The 23,428-nt window shown below is 43.9% G+C and overlaps 2 protein-coding genes across 7 annotated transcripts; both read left to right on the forward strand.

Annotated features, from left to right (window-relative positions):
• The first annotated feature begins 209 nt into the window (after positions 1 to 209).
• On the forward strand, positions 210 to 11,818 carry LOC306786421 (nuclear body protein SP140-like protein). Of its 3 annotated transcripts, none has more exons than XM_079281192.1 (16): positions 210 to 677; positions 1,707 to 1,881; positions 2,222 to 2,449; positions 2,624 to 2,743; positions 4,425 to 4,558; positions 4,674 to 4,718; positions 4,839 to 4,878; positions 6,655 to 6,750; positions 6,871 to 6,993; positions 7,079 to 7,218; positions 8,998 to 9,066; positions 9,291 to 9,418; positions 9,736 to 9,853; positions 10,069 to 10,143; positions 10,755 to 10,898; positions 11,028 to 11,818. In XM_079281192.1, exons 1-16 carry the CDS (start codon positions 534 to 536, stop codon positions 11,112 to 11,114), a joined length of 1,866 nt encoding a protein of 621 aa, XP_079137318.1. In that variant the 5' UTR covers positions 210 to 533; the 3' UTR covers positions 11,115 to 11,818. The 3 variants fall into 3 exon arrangements, with proteins under 3 accessions (XP_079137318.1, XP_079137319.1, XP_079137320.1); XM_079281193.1 differs by having other exon boundaries at positions 2,252 to 2,449; XM_079281194.1 differs by lacking the exon at positions 6,655 to 6,750.
• A 511-nt stretch (positions 11,819 to 12,329) lies between these two features.
• LOC306786422 (uncharacterized protein) lies at positions 12,330 to 23,238 on the forward strand. Of its 4 annotated transcripts, none has more exons than XM_079281195.1 (16): positions 12,330 to 12,795; positions 13,178 to 13,352; positions 14,199 to 14,426; positions 14,602 to 14,721; positions 14,841 to 14,974; positions 15,102 to 15,146; positions 15,270 to 15,309; positions 15,500 to 15,595; positions 15,736 to 15,858; positions 15,943 to 16,082; positions 20,002 to 20,070; positions 20,293 to 20,420; positions 21,158 to 21,275; positions 21,542 to 21,616; positions 22,229 to 22,372; positions 22,502 to 23,238. In XM_079281195.1, exons 1-16 carry the CDS (start codon positions 12,652 to 12,654, stop codon positions 22,586 to 22,588), a joined length of 1,866 nt encoding a protein of 621 aa, XP_079137321.1. In that variant the 5' UTR covers positions 12,330 to 12,651; the 3' UTR covers positions 22,589 to 23,238. The 4 variants fall into 4 exon arrangements, with proteins under 4 accessions (XP_079137321.1, XP_079137324.1, XP_079137322.1 ...); XM_079281198.1 differs by having other exon boundaries at positions 21,197 to 21,275; XM_079281196.1 differs by having other exon boundaries at positions 15,512 to 15,595.
• Positions 23,239 to 23,428: the final 190 nt, after the last annotated feature.

Consider the following 23,428-nt stretch of genomic DNA (forward strand, 5'->3'; position numbering starts at 1 on the left):
CACAACATATGAATAAAAGAGGATCAGGGAGGATTCAGTCAATATTGTTTCTGCAGTGGAGGCCGCCCCCTGCTGCCACTGACCGCAACTGCGACTTGCCAACAAAATAAAAAATACTTTCACTTTCGAAACGTCACCGACGGAGGGGCGGAACAGGCCAGTCGGCCGAGGGCCGGATACCATTTGACGAAAGGAGGAACCGAGAAATCTGGAGAGAGGCTCCATATCGGACATGGAAGGACTTCCGCCTATTTTGTAAATCTGCTACTTGTTTGTGATTCCTGGCACAGAACGGGGAAGTTGTTGGAGCTCATTTTTAGTTTCGCTGTGTCCAAATCCTGTGGAGCAGAACATTTTACGCAAAGGGACTCGCTGCTTGGTGAAACAGCGCAGGGAGCTGTCCTAAGCACTTTATTTCGTGCCACAGTTTGGGGGAAACAGCTACAAAACATCTGGAGCGGCTGTGGTCTCTCTGGGCCTGGTGTTTTGTTGTTGTTGTTTGCAGAGGAGTTGGGTGGCTGCGCTGACCACCGATGGAACCGATGGACTGGCTGAAGAACGAGGAACTCCTGCGGTTTTTCCACTGTAAAAAAACCGAAATGTCCTGCATGGAGAACCCGCACACGTTTCTCAGCCAGCTCCGGGATCACGACCTGATCCAAGAGGACCGATACAAGGTGAGGCGCTGAAGTGGAAACGTTACTACGCATTAGTTGTGATCCTCCCCGAGCACTCAACGGGTCCTGTTTGGATGAAACGCGCGCCAGCGTGAGGCGGGAAGGAACTGCACACACAGCGACATACGGGGATTTACGGGGACACAACTCACGCCACACTTTACAAACAAGACTATTGAACAATATAACTTACACTTAAAAACAGAGATAGCCTACTAGAGCTGTTGGCTTACACATATAGACTGTTGTTATTATTTTATTTTTTAAATTATTTATTTATTTTTATTTATCTCTTTTATTCATATTACTTCAGTGACAAAATAAATCTATTTCATAGCCATGTTTAAGTACTTCAATAGAAATACTGATTGTCCAGTTCAGGGAAAAGGTTGCTACAGTGATTCAATTCATCTTGGATATTTATTATGTGTAAACTAATTGATATATTAGTGGTGAAACAAATCTTTAGAGCAATTGACAAGTGCGTGGTTAGATATACTAATGGAAACAAATTGCTAGATTATGTGATAGAAAAATAATCATTCGGTGCAGCCCTATCGTCTCTCGTGACTAGATGCACCTCATGATTATTATTTTCATTTATTTTGAACAGACCGTAGTGCAAATGTGAAAGACAGCAAAACCCCTGTTGCTGAGGACCGAGGTAGCATTTGCTACTTTGATTGTTACACTATTTTCTTTCTAAAAGATTAGAAACATCCCCCTTCAGTATGAGCAGTGCTAACCAAGGTAAGGAGGGATTCATAAAAACGCAATTTAAGTGTGTACGTCAGGCGACTGTCGCACGATTAAACCCTTATTTTCTCCATGCTTTTGTGTGTTAAAATAATGGACAGAATCATGTTTGGAACAAAAAAAGTTTTTTTTTCTTTTTTTTAATTGTCTAATCAACCAACAATTTCACGGCCCCCTGCAGTACCTCCGCAGACCCCCTGTTGAAGACCTCTGCGTTAGGCGACTGTCGAACTGTTAAACCCTTATTTTGTCCATGCTTTTGTGTGTTCGCAGAAGGTGAGTCGTATGAAGAGTAAAGACAACATAAGGAAAGGTCTCTATGATTATCTGGACTGGTTGGAGAGAGAACGATCACAGAACGTCAGAGAGTTCTGGAGCTGCGTCTTCAAGGAGACCATCCTGAACCAGTATCCCACCCTGCGAATGCTGCGCAACAGCCTCATGGACGGTCAGTCTTTTTATGGTCACAGGAGCGTTAATCATTGGGATTCTGCTCACTATGTTTTTGTTCTTTTTGCTTTGGGAAGGACTGGATTAGATAACAAGGCTGTGTTCAAAATCGCATACTAACGTAATACATACTCAATCAGTATACTGCACACTGCACTACTCAATGAATGATTAAGTATCCATTACCAGCAGACTGTTCACACTGTAGTAAACTCAAGCAATACGTTTTCTCTGCATCACATGACTGCATCTTGATCTCTCATCATTCGTCCACTGGAAGTTGTCCACGATGTGTACTTGATGTGTACTATATACACGGACATCAATTGAAATTTCAGGGTCTTTCCATTTTGACAAACAACTACCAGAGAGGGTGGAAACGGAAGAGTCAGACGAAGGGAAAAGGAAGGAGCTTTCAGAAGGTGAGGAGGGAGAGGAGAAGCAAGAGACCTCAGTGAAAAAGAAGAGAAAGCTGAGAAGTAGGAGCGTGTGCGTCGATGAGGAGGAGCCGGCCGGTCCATCAGCTCAGATGACTCCCAGGAAAAGGTCCAAGAAAATATGCTTCTGTAAGTCACCCCCCACTTATTTCTTACTTTTGTAAACATGACCGTGTGTTGAAAGTTTCACTGCTGAAAAAGTGCACCATTACTCTGTAAATTATGATTGTCTTTATGTCTCGGTGAAAATAAGTTTCTCACTTGGAACAAAGAAGTCAAAGTATTTTCTTCCCTGTTTTGCAGCCTCTCCCCTGAAGAAGGGAGGAGAGAACAACATTTGGAGCTGGCCCATGTATAAGTTCCAGCTGCCCGTGACCTGTGGAGACCAGGAGGGAACACTGAACAGAGACAGACTGGCTAAAGGTATGAAAGACTCAATGACTGAAGTATCTGATTAGGGCTGGACGGTATACCGGTTTCAATTTCCCATACGATATGAATTTTTCATATACCGTCATGCACAGCCAAAACAACTTCTGTTGCTCTTCAACAGGCAGCAAAATATATTGTTCGCCGCTGACGGTGCTATCGACGGAGCTAGTTGTCTTACCTGTAGAGGGACCCCTACTCATGGTTTACTTTATAAGTTGATATCAACAATTATAACAACAATTAACCCACAACTAATGCTCTTTAACAGGGCAAAACACCACGACTCAACAGTTTCTGACAGATAAACAATTAATTTGTAGCACCAATAATTGTACATTTCTAGAATTTCTCCGCCGAACTGCATGCTGGGTAAAGCTCGCCGACAGTCTGCTCACAGCTGTGAGAGGCTCTGTCGCGGCACTAACGTTACATTGAAGAACAGAAAAGAGCGATGCAGGATGAACAAAGACTGAACAACAAAAAGGTATTTAGGTCAGACACATATGCAACGCTGATTACCATAATATGTGTGGTATTTGTTATTAAGGTACATAGACGGTGACAAGAAGCTATAGGCTACATGTAGCGGCTTCTTCTTCTTTAAATTCCATTGGCGGATGGCAACCAACTTGCATAGTGCATACTGCCACCTACTGTACCGGAGTGTGCATTTTCAGGGTAACGTTTCTTCACTGTTGTGATAATAAAATAATATATATATATATGTATACTTGATGTGTATATATATATCTATATATATATATATATATAGATATATATATAAATAACTAAAGAAATAAACCTAAACAACACCTACGAACAACTAAATCCTACGGTCTAATCCCGTTTCTTTCCATGGAGGGGCTTAGCGGCCAGGGGAATGTAGCTGAACGAAACAGGAAGTGACGGAATGGAAGACACGCCACACAAACAGCTGTTCACCGCTGGTTGACCGGCCGTTCTTGTGTTAGTTTACGGCGTTAATTAATTAATGCATTAAGCCAGTGGCGGGCCGCTCAGTGTCCATGTACAGGCTCTGCCGCGAGGTGCAGAGTGTGCTTTGATTGCTCAGTGGGCGAGCAAGTGACTATCGTGAAACGAAATTTAACAGCCAGCAGAGGCTGATGAGTAGTGAATCACATCACGTGATGCAGTTCAGCCAATCAAATATGGGCATTCTGCCTGTGTGAGATGCACCATGAGAGAGGAGACGGAGACAAGTAAAGACCTTGCAGAGCAGTACGTTCAACATTCAAGTTGTGAAAGTAAAATCCCATGATAATCTCTTTGGGTTGCGGCTTGTCATTAAGGAATGACAGTGGATCCCACAGCCAGACCGGCTGAGAACATTATATTTTCCTGAATTTAGGCTTTTGCATTTTCTAAATGCTCTAGCATTATTCAAACGACTCATACATAGTTACAGCCTTAAAAACGAATAGATGCTGTAGTGCCATAATGTGGTTATACGGTGGTATTTCAGCTGCAGGACCACTGCATTGAGGCGGAAAAAAATACCGTGAAACCGGTAGAGTCTTAAAAAATACCGTGATATGGGTTTTTGGTCATACCGCCCAGCCCTATATCTGATTATGAAAAATAAATATGATAATCATTGTCTTGAGGATAAATGGTTGACATAAACACTTCCCCCATCCTCTGAACGTTTCAGGGGAGAAGTGCATTGTGGTCGGGAGTGAGTGGTTCACTCCCAATGAATTTGAGAAGTTTGCGGGGAGGAAGAGTTCCAAGAACTGGAAGTTGAGCATTCGATGTATGGACACCACCCTGGGACAACTTATAAAGGTTTGTTGAAAAGTGAATTTGGAATATTCACGTCGACGATGACTTGCATTTCTTAAACATGCGCCATGTTACGTGCTTTTGTTGTGAAAATTGTTTTATTTTTGATTCACTGCAGGACGGTCACTTGACAGCACCAAAGTACAAAGGAGGGTGTAAAAAGGTAAGAACAGAAACTGGTGAAAATACATAAATAGATATATTCCGACTTTATAGTGCATCTTGTTGTTGTTAGTGATCCTGATGTGAGCCATGTCCTTTTTCTTCTTCTTCTTCCTGCTAGGCCAAGAAATCACTGTTCCCATCTGGTCATTCAACCACAGGTTTGTTGTATTAGTGCAGAACTGTGATTTTAGAAAACTATTACAAGATCCATCTTAGAGCTGGGCGGTATACCGGTTCAATTTCCCGTATGATGTGAATTTTTCATATACGTCATACAGGTGCACAGTCGAAACAACTTCTGTCGGAGTGAGCGACGGTCGGAGCTAGTTGTCTTAAGTGTATTGAGAGGGAACCCTCGTCATGGTTATAACTTTATAACAACAATTGATAACCCATATCTAACGCTCTTTAACAGGGCAAAACACCACGACACAACAGTTTGTGACACAAACAATTTGTAACACTCATAATTGTACATTTATAAAATTTCACCGCCGAACTGCATGCTGGGTATAGCTCGCTAACAACAGTCTGCTAACAGCTGGGAGAGGATCTGTCGCTCCAGTAACGTTACATTAAAGAACAGAAAAGAGCGATGCAGGATGAACAAAGACTGAACAACAAAAGGTATTTTGGTTAGACACATATGCAACACTGATTACCGTAATATGTGTGGTATTTGTTATAAATGTACGTTGGTACATAGAGGGTGATAAGAAGTACATGGAGGGGCTTAGGACCCAGGGGAATGTAGGTGAAGGAAACAGGAAGTGACGGAACGGAAGACAGGCCACGCAAACAGCTGTTCACCGCTCCCTGGCCGGTTACTTTCGGTCAGTATTATGTGATATGCATTTTTGGTCATACCGCCCAGTAGGGCTGGGCGATATGGCCTAAAAAAAAAATCTCCGATTTTTTTACAAAAAATCCGATTCACGATTTAAATCGATTTTTTCCCACACAAATTTTTGCAGATGACAGAAGCTGTTGAAAACAATTTTTTATTTTATTTTGTGATGATTTTCCCTCGTAGGTTGATAAAAATAAAGTGCAAACAAAACCTGAACATTGTAGAAAGGTGCCTGTAGTATACAAAAAGTATTTGGTCACTCTTTTGTTTCCCTGAATCATTTAAATATAAAATTAAATTAAACATAACATTAAATGGCATTAAATAGTAGCCTTCCATTGTAAACAACTGTGCAAATGTAACTTTTTACAGTAAGCTTTTCTAACTGAATACACTGATACAAACACAGCATGAAATAAAATGTATGTGACCCTTTACCATTCACATTTTCAAAAGTCCAACATCTGATCTAACATCAACATAACATATTTTGCACAGTAAATAAGTGCATGTAAACAAAAGCAAGTGCATTCACAACATAACCAACAGTATTAAACAGTAGTGCATGTTTTTTCTAAATATCTTTTGCCAGGAAGACAGCGTCGCTTGTGCTCCCGCGGTCCTGCTCCCTCCTCAGGGTGCAACACTTCTCCCACTCGGCGGCATGCCTCTGTTTGAGGCTGTTTGTTCTGTGTCAGATGACACGAACCCGAACTATTTCCAGACCACCGAAGACACATTCTTCCCTCTCTTAAGAACGAGAGCTTCACTGCTGGCCGCCATTGTTTTCGTTTGTAAACAATGCGCGCGCACTCAACTACGGGAACCCAACGGGGGGGAAGGGTAGGGGCGATTTTCTCGATTTTCAATAAAACACATCGCCTTAAAGCACACATTCGAATTAATCGATTAAATCGATTTATCGCCCAGCCCTACCGCCCAGCCCTAATCCAGCTCTCTAAAGTAATTGGCTTTAATCTAAGTCGCCATCTATGAAATTTAGACATGATACATTTGAGAAAAAACAGGCAGAGTGAGTGTCTTCACTGCTGATGAAAAAGCAACAACCTCCTCCTTGTTTTAGTGTCTGACGAAGACGAAGGTGAAGAGGAGGTGAGTGACCTGGACGAGGAAGACAAGGTTTCTTCAAGCAGCAAAGAAAGTTCCGCAGCTGTCACAGGTGCTCGTCTCTACAAAGTGATGTTCAGAGTTTAAACACATATTTGCTTTTGATAGAAATGACCTGCTATCCCAGTGCAATGGTGATGGAAATCACACTTCCCTTGTGTGTCCATAACAGACGAGGAAGAAGAGGAACGGGCTGAGCAGCAGCCAAAAACCAGCCATGTCAGTAGCAGGAAGGTGTTCAGAGTCACATGTGGAGCTGTAGCGGGGACATTACACAAGAAACGATTCGCGTCAGGTCGCTATACCTCACTGCACAAGAAAAGCTAAAACATGTGTCATGAAATGTGTACTAACCAGCTTACACTTGCTTTGACCACCAGGGACTTGTGGTAAGAGTATTCGTACTGAGACGAGCTGGATGACCCCGGTGGAGTTCCTAGAGGTGGCACCACGTCAGACGAATGCCTCTTGGAGGAAACACATCAAGTATGATGGGGAACCGCTCAGTGTCCTCATAGAGGTAGACACCATACGTTAAACTGCATGTTTGTGTGATGCAATTAGACAGAGTGAAAGTTCTGATCCTTAAGATTTCAGTCCTGGTTGATATTTTGACAGCCGTGGGTCCCGTGGTAACAGCCAGTTCAGTTTAATACTACAACAAACGCCCTTTGACTTTGAAACAAAACTCGCAAAAGAAGCCCGCTCTAACAACAAAGCTTTTTGGAGCTACATCAACAGCAGGAGAGCCACCAGGGTCAATATTGCAGACCTCCGCAATACGGACGGACAATTCATTAGCCACGACATGGGCAAGGCCAAAATCCTGAATCAGCAGTATGCAAATACATTCAAATTCGAGGATGTGACCGCCATTCCTCAACCTGACCCGAAGCTACTACACTCCGAGCTTACTCTTTCCATCACACAGGAATTGGTTCTGAAGAAGCTGCGCTCACTTCGAACTGACAAATCAGCAGGCCCAGACCAGATCCATCCCCGGGTCCTGAACGTGCTGGCAGATACCATAGCTCTCCCACTAAGCATTATATTTAGTACTAGCCTATCAAGCGGCAAGGTACCACAACAATGGAAATCAGCCACAGTGACACCAATCTACAAGAAGGGCGACAAATCCAACCCAGCCAACTATGGACCCGTCTCGCTGACATCGGTGGTATACAAGGTCCTGGAGCATATTATGTCAGAGGCAATAGTAGAACACCTGAAAAACAACAACCTCCAATGCGACCAGCAACATGGATTTACATCGGGGAAATCAACAGTGACTAATCTCCTAGAGGCACTTGACATGTGGACGGAGGCACTAAGCCACAGTTTACTAGTAGATGTCATATTCCTGGACTATGCAAAGGCCTTCGACACAGTCCCGCATGAACGCCTCCTTAAACAGCTTTCCTCCTTCGGCATCCGAGATAATATTCTGCTGTGGATCAGGAACTTTCTGACAAAGAGAAGACAGCAAGTAACGGTGAATGGAAAGCTCTCAAACTGGACTGAAGTAACTAACGGTGTCCCACATGGTTCCGTACTGGGCCCGCTACTGTTCACCCTCTTTGTCAGTGACATTCCCAGTCTCCTCAGCAACTTCATATCCATGTTCGCCGACGATACAAAAAGCAGAAGAGCAGCTGGTGAATCTGTTTAAGGTGCAGCCAAACAGACTTGTGTTGTATTGATAAAGATCATGAATCCAGTGCAGGGATGGCGGACTCCGCCACGAACAATTAAAAAACAACCACATAGAGAGATGATTACAGAATGTAATTGCATCAAATGTCTATTGTAGAAAAAAGGCAGAGCATGAATAATATCACAAACTGAGTATGATGTCAGGAAATTCTTAAAGATTTTAACTTTTTAATGTGACTTTTGTCAATTTGCACACACTTTCAAGATCACATGTTCACCAAATGTACTTTACTGTAAGCCAACGTCACCTCCAAAAGCTTTCCATGTGCAGAAAGAATGTCAGTCCTAGAAGTAAAGCGATGAAGTTGAAAGACAGAATAAAAATATCTCATAACAATAGACTGCAGAAGGAAATCTACCCCATCTTGGACTTCAATCAGAACAGGTCATAAAAAGTGAGGTAATTTAATTTACAGAGCGGAGAAATGCTAGCGTCTGATTGAGAAACATGGCATTAACGATGCAGTTACATGTCAGACATGGCACCGTAGCCAGGGAGCTACAGATTGAGCCACAGGATCTGTCAAGCCGAAAAGAGCTAAACTATGAAACAAAGAGGAAGACACTGTTGATTTGTCTATTTCAGGCAAACATCTTGGGGATCCACTCTCTGCTGTGTAATTGCAGACTGTGCAAACCAGAAGACGAAGACCTGGTAATTATGTTGATCAGTCAGTTACAGACGAGCAGCGTTTCCTCATTCTGCACATGTTCTGCATTAACCAATGCGACGGCCATAGCTGATGTTTGGGTGACGTTAAATAGTCCTGCGTCTCTCGCAAGGAGCTACAGCTACAACTCTTCTCATAAACAAGAAACCTCTTTCTCTCAGATGTATCTGATATGTAATTGTGTAATCGAAAGTTGCTGTCTTGGCAGGAGAGTGAGAAAAACGATGACGAGTGCTGCATCTGTAAAGAGGAAGAAGGGTTGGTGATGTGTGATGACTGCCCTCGCTCCTTCCACCAGAAATGTCACCTGCCTCATGTAGAAGACGTCATTTTACGGTGAGCTTTGATCAAACTAGGAGACAACTGAAACATTAAAACGTATATATTTGCCTTCCTCTTCTCATTTGAAATGAAAGTAGCAGCGGTTGAATCAGGGAGGAGCATCTTTCAGTGTAGTTTAAATTTACTATCTTATTAAATGACAAACCAAGTTAATAAATTCACACTAAAATACGCATGTTACATGTTACGTCCTGTGTCAGTGAGATTAATTTGGTTACGGTGAAACAAAAATAAAGAGGGGTCAATATTCTGTTCAAGGTTGATCATTGTCAGATCTTACATATGATTGTTTAATTTGTGTGTGTGAGCAGGGACAATGGCCTGTGGATGTGTACATTCTGCATATTCAGAACAAGCCGAGGGTATTTGTACTCTGAGGAGCTGGAAAAAGAAGCAACCATGTTGTGCCAAATATCCAAATGCATACTGGTGAGTAAACTGTGTGACTCTGTCTTTATAGTGGAATGAAAAACAATAAACAAAGGTAAAACATGTTTGTTCGTCTTTGTCCAGCTTTGTTGTCCCTGTTTTTATATATACCGGAGTCAGATTCTGTGTGTGTGTAAACACTGACTCCCACTAAAGCGGAACCTGTCCATCTGTCACACCGCCGTCACTCATCCCTCTTTCCCTTCCATCAACAGCAATGCCAGTATCTCCTTCTGTGTCTGTGCAGTGCTGATGAGGAACAAGCATTTGCTGCGAACCCATGCCTCTATGTAAGTCTCTCTCTGCCGTTCCCATGCACTGGTTAGCTGCCTTGCTATTCGTGACAAATGGTGCCAATTCATTAAATGTGTAGCTGTCAAAGTGCACTTAACAATTAACTATTGTTATCATATCAGCAACATAACTACCTGTTTGACACAGACATGCCACCCTTGTTTTTTACTTTCTCTTTCAAAATAAAAGCCCTCTTGCGTCTTTCTGTGGACAGAATCCCTTCATTTGCTAACACAAGGCTTTTATTCTGAAACATTTGCAGGGCAGTGTTGTGTAAAATGCGGTGACTTGCTCTATGAATAGAGTACCAGCTTCTAAATGTGGATTGTTATAATTATTTACAAATGAGCTCACACTTTGGACTCCTTTTCTGTCTAAAATAGATATAAATGATATGTATGATGAAGTGAAATAAAACACGCCATTATGAAAGGCAAACTCTATGCAAAAACAACGCACGCATGCTTATCACACAGGCAGCGTAGTAGCCCGGGCGTCGCCCTGTATCTTCCATCTTTACTTATGCAAATCTGGAACTGATGTAAACAAATGACAAAGGTGATGCACTGTGTTGAGTACCTCTTCATTTGCTGCTTGGCATCCTCAGTTGAATGGCTACTCCGCCGTGATCCAGACTCCGATGTGGCTGGGTCATATAGCAGACAAACTCCAGAAGAATCTCTACCAGACCGTTGGAGAGTTTGTGACCGACGTCCAGCTCATTTTCTCCAACTGTGCTTCATACAACCGGGTAAGAAACAAGTGTCAGCAAAAACCCTTCAGATGACATGCAGGGTCAGGAGCGTTCATCAGTTAAAAAGTTAAGATGAATCTTTCTGCACATTTTATAGTGACAACTGTCTGTTATGTTCTCTTGCAGGACAATGCTGAATTCCTCGCCATGGGCAACAGACTGAAGGAGTTATTTGACAGAGAATTTAAGAGCGTGTTCAACATCAGTGAATAGGCTGGTGACAGATCAACAGTGTTCTGTTGTCAAACTCACAAGCAGCTGGGAAAAGGTTAAGAATGTGTAAATATGCCTGTGGTACATATCTTTTTAAACATAACCCTCCTATGTGGTTGAAATATCCCAAAAGAAATGATTCCCAATCAAGAGAATGCAAGGGACTTTTACTTGAATTATGACAACACGTTTCAATCTATAATTCCACTACAATGCATTCAAAAAATAGATTCTTCCCACTATTTATTTTCATTACTCATAAAATAACCAAATGTTTAACATGTCAACACCTTCCATACGATCATGCAGCCCAAAGTTCACAGAGCAAGATTAAAACAGCACAGATCACAAGTATTTTTAAAAGTAGAAGTATTTACCTGTTTGTTGGTCTCAACATTCTTTTATTGCCATGTTTTTCAATGTATGTTTTACGATGGTGTTACACCACGTGTGAGGAGGGTTTCAAAATGAAAGTCTTGTAAAAGTCAGTGTTTGACTTTTAAAGTCCAATTAATTTGCACTTCCTGTCTCGATCTCTGATCTGTGGCTTGTGGATTTCTTTTTTCTAAATCAAATACTAGCTTGTGTACATCTTCAACGGCATGTCTTGTTTCCATAAACCTGCCTCTTAAAGGTGAAATGTATTTTTCAGAACATAACTACAACTGTGAAGATGAAACCTAAAACAATAAATGAGTGTCTCAAACTGAAGTCTATTTCACTTATAAGATCATTTAATTTTGCAGGTTTTTGCAAAGATATCGCAAGCAGTATGTCACAAGAGGGATGCGACAACACAGAGAAAAGTTTTACAACATAAACATGTTTTTTTGCTCTCTGGATGCAGGAGGGGCCCTACTGATAAAGAATGCACAGGATGAAAGTGAATGAGATTAAAGCATACAAATTGGATGTGTGTGGAAACTTAGTGTGACTCCCTCCTGTTCTGATGAGCAGCATCTTCATTTGTTTGTAAATAAAAAAAGACCACAACATGCACAGTGCTTTACAGAGCAAGATTAAAACAGCACAGATAACAAGTATTAAGAGGATCAGGGAGGATTCAGTCAATATTGTTTCTGCAGTGGAGGCCGCCCCCTGCTGCCACTGACCGCAACTGCGACTTGCCAACAAAATAAAAAAACGTCACCAACGGAGGGGCGGAACAGGCCAGTCGGCCGAGGGCCGGATACCATTTGACGAAAGGAGGAACCGAGAAATCTGGAGAGAGGCTCCATATCGGACATGGAAGGACTTCCGCCTATTTTGTAAATCTGCTACTTGTTTGTGATTCCTGGCACAGAACGGGGAAGTTGTTGGAGCTCATTTTTAGTTTCGCTGTGTCCAAATCCTGTGGAGCAGAACATTTTACGCAAAGGGACTCGCTGGTGAAACAGCGCAGGGAGCTGTCCTAAGCACTTTATTTAGTGCCACAGTTTGGGGGAAACATCTACAAAACATCTGGAGCGGCTGTGGTCTCTCTGGGCCTGGTGTTTTGTTGTTTTGCAGAGGAGTTGGGTGGCTGCGCTGACCACCGATGGAACCGATGGACTGGCTGAAGAACGAGGAACTCCTGCGGTTTTTCCACTGTAAAAAAACCGAAATGTCCTGCATGGAGAACCCGCACACGTTTCTCAGCCAGCTCCGGGATCACGACCTGATCCAAGAGGACCGATACAAGGTGAGGCGCTGAAGTGGAAACGTTACTACGCATTACTGGGAATGAAAAGTTACACTGGAGGCTTTTTATTTATTTAGAACGACCCCCCCCCCCCCCCCCCCCCAACATAAATGTGGAAACCAAAATGAGTAATGGCCTATTAATGCCACTGCCATGCATAAACATACCTGTTGTCTTGCATACAGTACTGAACTATTACAATAATGGACAGATTCATGTTTAAAAAAAAAAGAAAGTTTTTATTTTTTTTAATTGTCCAATCAACCAAACATTTCGCGGACCCCCTGCAGTACCTCCGCGGACCCCCTGTTGAAGACCTCTGCGTTAGGCGACTGTCGAACTGTTAAACCCTTATTTTGTCCATGCTTTTGTGTGTTCGCAGAAGGTGAGTCGTATGAAGAGTAAACACAACATAAGGAAAGGTCTCTATGATTATCTGGACTGGTTGGAGAGAGAACGATCACAGAGCGTAAGAAAGTTCTGGAGCTGCGTCTTCAAGGAGACCATCCTGAACCAGTATCCCACCCTGCGACTGCTGCGCAACAGCCTCATGGACGGTCAGTCTTTTTATGGTCACAGGGGCGTTAATCATTCGGATTCTGCTCACAACGTTTATGTTCTTTTTGCTTGTGAGTAATGTTTTTATTTGTACATGGTCCCTGATACAGAAAAATAAGGGTGCTCCGATTGATCGGCCACCGATCGTTATCGGACGATATTTGCTCTAAATGGCAAATTGGTGGTCTCTTTAAGAACCGATCAAAAGAGCCAATCGGATGACAATCTCTCTACGTGCCGCTAAAATGGCTTCACCAGAGTTGTGTCTCTATGGCCCCTTTTACACTGTCTGTTCAAGGTGCCGTCATTCCACCTCGCTGCTCTGTATTAAAAGGGGCTTCTGAGTGACTCTAGATTGGAATATGTTGCACATGTTGCCTACCAATAAATAAACAGTTGTGAATTTGTGATACTTTCTTATCTCTTTATTTTGATATTTCATAAACAGTGTTTAGTAAAGAACAGATAAATGGTTGAAATATTTGGATTCACCCCACTCAAAGTAGGCCTAGTATGAAGGCAAACCTGACAGGATTGACCTAAACATTTGCTGAGGGGGCACAATGACGAAAAGGCGAACGGTTGGGAAGCACTGGATTAGATAACAAGGCTGTGTTCAAAATCGCCTGCTAACGTAATACATACTCAATCAGTATACTGCACACTGCACTACTCAATGAATGATTAAGTATCCATTACCAGCAGACTATTCACACTGAAGTAAACTCAAGCAATACGTTTTCTCTGCATCACATGACTGCATCTTGATCTCTCATCATTCTTCCACTGGAATTTGTCCACGATGTGTACTTGATGTGTACTATATCCACGGGTATCAATTTCAGGGTCTTTCCATTTTGACAAACAACTACCAGAGAGGGCGGAAACGGAAGAGTCAGACGAAGGGAAAAGGAAGGAGCTTTCAGAAGGTGAGGAGGGAGAGCAGAAGCAAGAGAACTCAGTGAAAAAGAAGAGAAATCTGAGAAGTAGGAGCGTGTGCGTCGATGAGGAGGAGCCGGCCGGTCCATCAGCTCAGATGACTCCCAGGAAAAGGTCCAAGAAAATATGCTTCTGTAAGTCACCCCCCACGTATTTCTTACTTTTGTAAACATGACCGTGTGTTGAAAGTTTCACTGCTGAAAAAGTGCACCATTACTCTGTAAATTAGGATTCTCTTCATGTCTCGGTGAAAAGAAGTTTCTCACTTGGAACAAAGAAGTCAAAGTATTTTTTTTCCCTGTTTTGCAGCCTCTCCCCTGAAGAAGGGAGGGGAAAACAACATTTGGAGCTGGCCCATCTATAAGTTCCAGCTGCCGGTGACCTGTGGAGACCAGAAGGGAACACTGAACAGAGACAGACTGGCTAAAGGTATGAATGACTCAATGAATGAAGTATCTGATTTTGAAAAATAAATACTATACCGGTAATCATTGTCTTGAGGATAAATGGTTGACATAAACACTTCCCCCATCCTCTGAACGTTTCAGGGGAGAAGTGCATTGTGGTCGGGAGAGAGTGGTTCACTCCCAATAAATTTGAGAAGTTTGCGGGGAGGAAGAGTTCCAAGAACTGGAAGTTGAGCATTCGATGTATGGACACCACCCTGGGACAACTTATAAAGGTTTGTTGAAAAGTGAATTTGGAATATTCACGTCGACGATGACTTGCATTTCTTAAACATGCGCCATGTTACGTGCTTTTGTTGTGAAAATTGTTTTATTTTCTGTTTTCTTTTTGCTTTACTGCAGGAAGGTCACTTGACAGCAGCAAAGTACAAAGGATGGTGTAAAAAGGTAAGAACAGAAACTGGTGAAAATACATAAATAGATACATTCCGACTTTGTAGTGCGTCTTGTTGTTGTTAGTGATCCTGATCTGAGCCATGTCCTTTTTCTTCTTCTTCTTCTTCCTGCTAGGCTAAGAAATCACTGTTCCCATCTGGTCATTCAACCACAGGTTTGTTGTATTTGTGCAAAACTGTGATTTTAGAAAACTATTACAAGATCCATCTCTCTAAAGTAATTACCTTTAATCTAAGACGGCATCTATGAAATTTAGAGTTTCAACATGATACATTTGAGAAAAAACAGGCAGAGTGAGAGTCTTCACTGCTGATGAAAAAGCAACAACCTCCTCTTTGTTTTAGTGTCTGACGAAGACGAAGGTGAAGAGGAGGACCCTGACCTGGATGAGGAAGACAAGGTTTCGTCAAGCAGCAAAGAAAGTTCTGCAGCTGTCACAGGTGCTCGTCTCTACAAAGTGATGTTCAGGGTTTAAACACATGTTTGCTTTTAACAGAAATGACCTGCGATGTGCATCCTATCCCAGTGTCACCATAGCAATGGTGATAGTAATCGCACTTCCCTTGTGTGTCCATAACAGACGAGGAAGAAGAGGAACGGACTGAGCAGCAGCCAAAAACCAGCCATGACAGTGGCAGGAAGGTGTTCAAAGTTACATGTGGAGCTGTAGCGGGGACTTTACACGAAAAACGATTTGTGTCAGGTCGCTATACCTCACTGCGCAAGAAAAGCTAAACATGTGTCATGAAATGTGTACTAACCAGCTTACACTTGCTTTGACCACCAGGGACTCGTGGGAAGAGTATTCGTACTGAGACGAGCTGGATGACCCCGGTGGAGTTCCTAGAGGTGGCACCACGTCAGACGAATGCCTCTTGGAGGAAAGACATCAAGCATGACGGGGAACCGCTCAGTCTCCTCATAGAGGTAGACACCATACGTTAAACTGTGCATGTTTGTGTGATGCAATCAGACTGAGTGAAAGTTGTAATCCTTAAGATTTCAGTCCTGGTTGATATTTTGACAGCCGTGCGTCCCGTGGTAACAGCCAGTGTTACCGTCGGTTTATTCTGGACCCAAACGCAGACACCGGGACAGCAGAGGGTTTTATTTGGCTTGTCTGTGGATCCGGTGGAACATGCAGGTGGAGCAGCAAGGCGGTGTGTGCGGCGGCGGCTGGGCGCGGGAATCGCTGAGGCAGAGGGAAAACACAAGTTAGTTGCAACGTCAAAAAGGCTAACTTGCTCTAACAAGAGATTAAAACTCAAAAGGGGCCGAGGTTGTAGCTACCACTGAGCTGAAGGAACAATCTGGCGATGAGACTGCAGGAAGCCGGGGTATTTGAGCTGAAGGTGATGAAGGTCTAATTGTTGTCAGGTTGAGGAGATGAGCCCAGGTGCCGGATGATTGCAGCCGCGCTCAAGCCACACACACAGAGGACTGGAGGAAACTGGCTTGAGCAGTGAGACGTGGAAGGTAGGATGGACCTTTAAAGAGGCTGGGAGTTTGAGCCGGACCGCAGAGGGATTGATGACTTTATCCACCTCGAAGGGTCCGACAAACCAGGGTGTCAACTTGCGGGATTTCACTTGAAGAGGTAAGTCCCGGTATGACAGCCATACTTTTTGGCCCGGACAATAGGTGGGTGCAGGGGCTCGGTGACGGTCAGCGATGCGCTTGTTCCGGGTGGCCGCACGCTGGAGCGCCGACTGGACCTCCCTCCATACCTGTCGGCACCTACGGAGGTTGGCCTGGACAGATGGTACAGCTATCTCCCTTTCTTGGGCCGGAAACAAGGTTGGTTGATACTCCAAGGAGGCCATGAAGGAGGCCATGAAGGGGGACATGCCAGTGGTGGTGCTAGTGAGGGAGTTGTGCGCATGCTCGACCCACGGCAAGTGTACGGACCAGGAGGATGGGTGGCGGGCAGTGACACACCGCAGAGCCGACTCCAAATCTTGGTTGGCTCGTACCGTCTGGCCGTTCGTCTGCGGATGGTAACCAGAAGAGAGACTGGCGGTGGCACCCAGCGCCCGACAGAAAGCCTTCCAGACCTGTGACGAGAACTGTGGCCCTTGGTCAGACACAATATCCAGGGGAATGCCGTGGAGTCGGAAAACATGGAGAACTAATTGGTCAGCAGTCTCAATGGCCGAAGGCAATTTGGGGAGGGCAATGAAATGCACCGCCTTGGAAAACCGGTCCACAATGGTTAAAATGGTGGCATTGCCTCCAGATGGGGGCAGGCCCGTGACAAAATCCACTGCGATGTGAGACCAGGGATGGTGGGGGATAGGCAAAGGCCACAACTGACCAGCCGGGGTTTGGTGAGACGCCTTGCTGCGAGCACAGACTGTACAGGCTGACACGAATGCACGGGTGTCTCGGGACATGGATGGCCACCAGAACCGTTGGCGAAAGAAGGCGAGCGTGCGGTGGAAACCAGGATGGCAGGTGAGTTTTGAGGAGTGTCCCTATTGTAGTACCTGGGATCTGACTGCATCCGGCACAAACAAACAGTTGGGAGGACCACCACCTGGATCCGGATGGTGGTCCGGATCCAGAGACTCAACTCTCCATGTGACAGCGGCCAACACGCAGGAGGAGGGAAGAATGGGTTCAGGCTCGAAGGGGGTTCTTTCCGTGGTGGACTGCCGAGAGGGCATCGGGCTTGATGTTGCGTGAACCAGGCCGGTAGGCGAGTGTAAAATTGAACCTTCCCAGGAACAACGCCCACCGAGCCTGTGGGGAGTTTAGTCTCTTGGCAGAGCGGAGGTAAGAGAGATTGTTATGGTCTGTCCAAACGATGAATGATTGTTCAGCTCCCTCCAACCCGTGCCTCCACTCCTCGAGTGCAAGAACCACTGCCAATAGTTTACGGATCCGAATGAGGTGGTTGGCATTGCGGAGGTCCAGTTTGGAGAAGATGGTGGCTTTGAGAAGGGGCTCACAGGCGGGGTCAATGAGAGGGAGAGGATACTTGTTCTTGATGGTAACATCGTTGAGACCACGGTAATCGATGCAGGGACGAAGGGTGTGGTCCTTCTTGTCCACAAAGAAGAAACCAGCACCCACCGGAGATGAAGAGGGTCGGATTAACCCAGCTGCAAGGGAGTCGTCGATGTACTTCTCCATAGCCTCTGTTTCAGGACGGGAGATCTTGAAAAGGCGGCTGGAGGGCAGGGGGGCGTTAGGAAGCAGGTTGATGGCACAGTCATAGGGCCGATGTGGGGGCAGTGTTCGGGCTCGCTGCTTGCTGAATACCTCCCCTAAGTTGTGGTAACTGGGTGGCACTAACGTGAGGCCAGGGGGCTCAATAGTGGGTGTTGCAATTATGTTAGTGGGAGCTGAGGCTGACTGGAGACAGTCAAAGTGGCAAAATGTTTTCCAACTAACTACAGCCCCTGTGGACCAATCACTGTGAGGGTTGTGGCGCTTCAGCCAAGGTTGGCCGAGGACCACTGGAACATGTGGTGAGGAAATTACGAGTAGTCCTACTGACTCGTGGTGATTACCGGACAGGTGAAGACTTAGGGGAGCTGTGTGGTGAGTGATGTGAGCCAGGAGTTGTCCATCCATGGCGTAGACCTCCTTGGGAACAAGAAGGGCTTCCGTGGCAATTACAGATTGGGGACTCCCTCTCCCATAAAGCGGTGGCCCACTGGGCAGCTTTGCCCGTAAGTAAACTGGTTATAAAGGCAATACGTGACCTATCAGGGGCGTAGGTGGGTGGCTGCTGCTGGAATACCAGGGAACATTGCAGGAGGAACCGCCCACAGACTCCCAGATCTCCGGCGTAGCATTCCGGTGTCGGAATGAACAGCTCACGGTCACGCGGAGCTGGAAAGGGGGGAGCCGAGGGTTCTAGGGGTGGCACAGGTGGATCCGCCGTGGGAGCAGCGGAAACGCCGGGGGCAGAGAGGTGAGTCGTGACCTGATCCATTTGGCCGCTGAGTTGAGACACGCTGGTGGAAAGGCCTCATAGAGTCTCCATTACTTCCCGGAGAAGTGTCTCATGCTGGCCGATCAGAGTGCCCTGGGAGGCCAGTGCTTGACGGAGGAAGTTCGGGTCCGCTGGGTCCATGATGGCCAGATTGTTCTGTTACGGTCGGTTTATTCTGGACCCAAACGCAGCCACCGGGACAGCAGAGTAGGTGAGAAAAAAGGGTGCTCCTGCTGTGTTAGAAATACAACAGAAGAGCAACTGGTGAATCTGTTCAAGGTGCAGCCAAACAGACTTGTGTTGTATTGATAAAGATCATGAATCCAGTGCAGGGATGGTGGACTCCGCCACGAACAATTAAAAAACAATGACATAGAGAGATGATTACAGAATGTAATTGCATCAAATGTCTATTGTAGAAAAAAGGAAGACCATAAATAATATCACAAACTGAGTATGATGTGAGGAAATTCTTTAAGATTTTAACTTTTTAATGTGACTTTTGTCAATTTGCACACACTTTCAAGATCACATGTTCACCAAATGTACTTTACTGTAAGCCAACGTCACCTCCAAAAGCTTTCCATGTGCAGAAAGAATGTCAGTCCTAGAAGTAAAGAGATGAAGTTGAAAGACAGAATAAAAATATCTCATAACAATAGACTGCAGAAGGAAATCTACCCCATCTTGGACTTCAATCAGAACAGGTCATAAAAAGTGAGGTAATTTAATTTACAGAGCGGAGAAATGCTCGCGTCCGATAACATGGCATTAACGATGCAGTTACATGTCAGACATGGCACCGTAGCCAGGGAGCTACAGATTGAGCCACAGGATCTGTCAAGCCGAAAAGAGCTAAACTATGAAACAAAGAGGAAGACACTGTTGATTTGTCTATTTCAGGCAAACATCTTGGAGATCCACCTCCTGATGTGTAATTGCAGACTGTGCAAACCAGAAGGCGAAGACCTGGTAAGTTGATCAGTCAGTTACAGACGAGCAGCGTTTCCTCATTCTACACATGTTCTGCATTAACCAATGCGACGGCCATAGCTGATGTTTGGGTGACGTTAAATAGTCCTGCGTCTCTCGCAAGGAGCTACAGCTACAACTCTCTTCTCATAAACAAGAAACCTCTTTCTCTCAGATGTATCTGATATGTAATTGTGTAATCGAAAGTTGCTGTCTTGGCAGGACAGTGAGAAAAACGATGACGAGTGCTGCATCTGTAAAGAGGAAGAAGAGTTGGTGATGTGTGATGACTGCCCTCGCTCCTTCCACCAGAAATGTCACCTGCCTCATGTAGAAGACGTGATTTTACGGTGAGCTTTGATCAAACTACGAGACAACCGAAACATAAAAACAAATATCTGTCGCTGTTCTTTTCTTTCATGTCAGAGGTGTTGTTTTTAGTGACGAGACCACAGAAAATGATTAACTGACTCTGCAATTCCGCTTACAGTTTTAGGTTTTTCACTCTGCAACTTTGTTATTTTGGGTCATTGTCATCAACCTCGTTATCAGCTGTTTTCAGGGAAAAGTTCTGAACTAGCAGGTGAATATCGTGTAGCATTTTGTCACTCTGCCCCGAAGTGACCAAATAAATCAGTTCGTCCAGGTTCTAATTTATTGTAGCTGTGTGATTTTCTTTTTTTTCTTTGCCTTCCTCTTCTCATTTGAAATTAAAGTAGCAGCGGTTGAATCAGGATAAAGCCTCTTTCAGTGTAGTTTAAATTTACTATCTTATTAAATGACAAACTATACAAACCAAGTTAATAAATACCCTCTTAAATACGCATGTTACATGTTACGTCCTGTGTCAGTGGGATTAATTTGGTTACGGTGAACAAAAATAAAGAGCGGTCAATATTCTGTTCAAGATTGATAATTGTCAGATCTTACATTAGATTATTTAGTGTGTGTGTGTGTGTGTGTGTGTGTGTGTGTGTGTGTGTGTGTGTGTGTGTGTGTGTGTGTGTGTGTGTGTGTGTGTGTGTGTGTGTGTGTGTGTGTGTGTGTGTGTGTGTGTGTGTGTGTGTGTGTGTGTGTGTGTGAGCAGGGACAATGGCCTGTGGGTGTGTACGTTCTGCATATTCAGAACAAGCCGAGGGTATTTGTACTCTGAGGAGCTGGAAAGAGAAGCAACCATGTCGTGCCTAATATCCAAACGCATGCTGGTGAGTAAATTGTGTGAGTCTGTCTTTATAGCACAATGAAAAACAATAAACAAAGGTAAAAAATGTTAGTTTATCTTTGTCCAGCTTTGTTGTCCCTGTTTTTAGCCGTACGTCTATTTCTGTGCATGTGCATTGAGTGCAAAAAATATATATATACAGTTCCAGAGTCAGATTCTGTGTGTGTGTAAACACTGACTCCCACTAAAGCGGAACCTGTCCATCTGTCACACCGCCGTCACTCATCCCTCTTTCCCTTCCATCAACAGCAATGCCAGTATCTCCTTCTGTGTCTGTGCAGTGCTGATGAGGAACAAACATTTGCTACGAACCCATGCCTCTATGTAAGTCTCTCTCTGCCGTTCCCATGCACTGGTTAGCTGCCTTGCTATTCGTGACAAATGGTGCCAATTAGTTAAAGGTATAACGATCAAAGTGCCCTTAACTATTAACAGGTTAGAAGAGGGCACACTGCCGGCTTTAGCTCCGTCTCCTCTCGAGATTTGAGATCTCCCCTATTTTTTCGCTTGAGGTTCACAGTAAAAATTAAAAGTGAAAATGATCTTTGACAGTATATATATTGTTGTCATATCAGCAACATTACTACAGTTTTGATTGATATACCTGAAGGACATGTCACAGACATGCCACCCTTATTTTTAACTTCTTTTTTCAACATAAAAGCCCTCTAGCGTCTTTCTGTGGCCATAATCCCGTCATTCGCTAACAAAAGGCTTTTATTCTGAAGCATTTGCAGGGCAGTGTTCTGGAAAATGCGGTGACTTGCAAGGCTCTATGAATAGACCAGCTTTTCATTGTGGATTGTTATACTTATTTACAAATGAGCACACACTTTGTAATCCTTCTTCCATCTTTACCTATGCAAATCTGGAACAAATGACAAAGGTGATGCACTGTGTTGAGTACTTCATTCATTTGCTGCTTGGCATCCTCAGTTGAATGACAACTCCGCCGTGATCCAGACTCCGATGTGGCTGGGTCATATAGCAGACAAACTCCAGAAGAATCTCTACCAGACCGTTGGAGAGTTTGTGACCGACGTCCAGCTCATTTTCTCCAACTGTGCTTCATACAACCGGGTAAGAAACAAGTGTCAGCAAAAACCCTTCAGATGACATGCAGGGTCAGGAGCGTTCATCAGTTAAAAAGTTAAGATGAATCTTTCTGCACATTTTATAGTGACAACTGTCTGTTATGTTCTCTTGCAGGACAATGCTGAATTCCTCGCCATGGGCAACAGACTGAAGGAGTTATTTGACAGAGAATTTAAGAGCGTGTTCAACATCAGTGAATAGGCTGGTGACAGATCAACAGTGTTCTGTTGTCAAACTCACAAGCAGCTGGGAAAAGGTTAAGAATGTGTAAATATGCCTGTGGTACATATCTTTTTAAACATAACCCTCCTATGTGGTTGAAATATCCCAAAAGAAATGATTCCCAATCAAGAGAATGCAAGGGACTTTTACTTGAATTATGACAACACGTTTCAATCTATAATTCCACTACAATGCATTAAAAAAATAGATTCTTCCCACTATTTATTTTCATTACTCATAAAATAACCAAATGTTTAACATGTCAACACCTTCCATACGATCATGCAGCCCAAAGTTCACAGAGCAAGATTAAAACAGCACAGATAACAAGCATTTTTAACAGTTAGAAGTATTTTCCCAGTGTGTTGTTCTCAACATTCTTTTTATTGCCATGGTTTTTTAATGTATTTTTTACTGTGGTGTTACACCACGTGTGAGGAGGGTTTCAAACTGAATGTATTGTAAAAGTCAGTACTTGACTTTGTGTTTGTCATGCATCATGCAACATTGTCACTGCACAGTACTTAAAGTGCAATTAATTGCACTTTCTCTTTCTGTCTCAATCTCTGATCTGTGGCTTGTGGATTTCTGTTTTTAAAATAAAAATACTAGCTTGTGTACATCGTCAATGACATGTCTTGTTTCCATAAACCTGCCACTTAAAGGTGAAATGTGAAGATGAAACCTAAACTTTTAATTCGTATTAGAAATACACATTTGCTGTTAAACTGACAGAGTGGCTGCTCTTTTATGAGTCATGACATGATGGAGGTTAAATCCTGATGAGAATCTAATTTTAAAGCTTTTACTGTTTACTGC

This window comes from Melanostigma gelatinosum (assembly GCF_949748355.1).
Source record: "Melanostigma gelatinosum genome assembly, chromosome: 13".
Lineage (NCBI taxonomy): Eukaryota > Metazoa > Chordata > Actinopteri > Perciformes > Zoarcidae > Melanostigma > Melanostigma gelatinosum.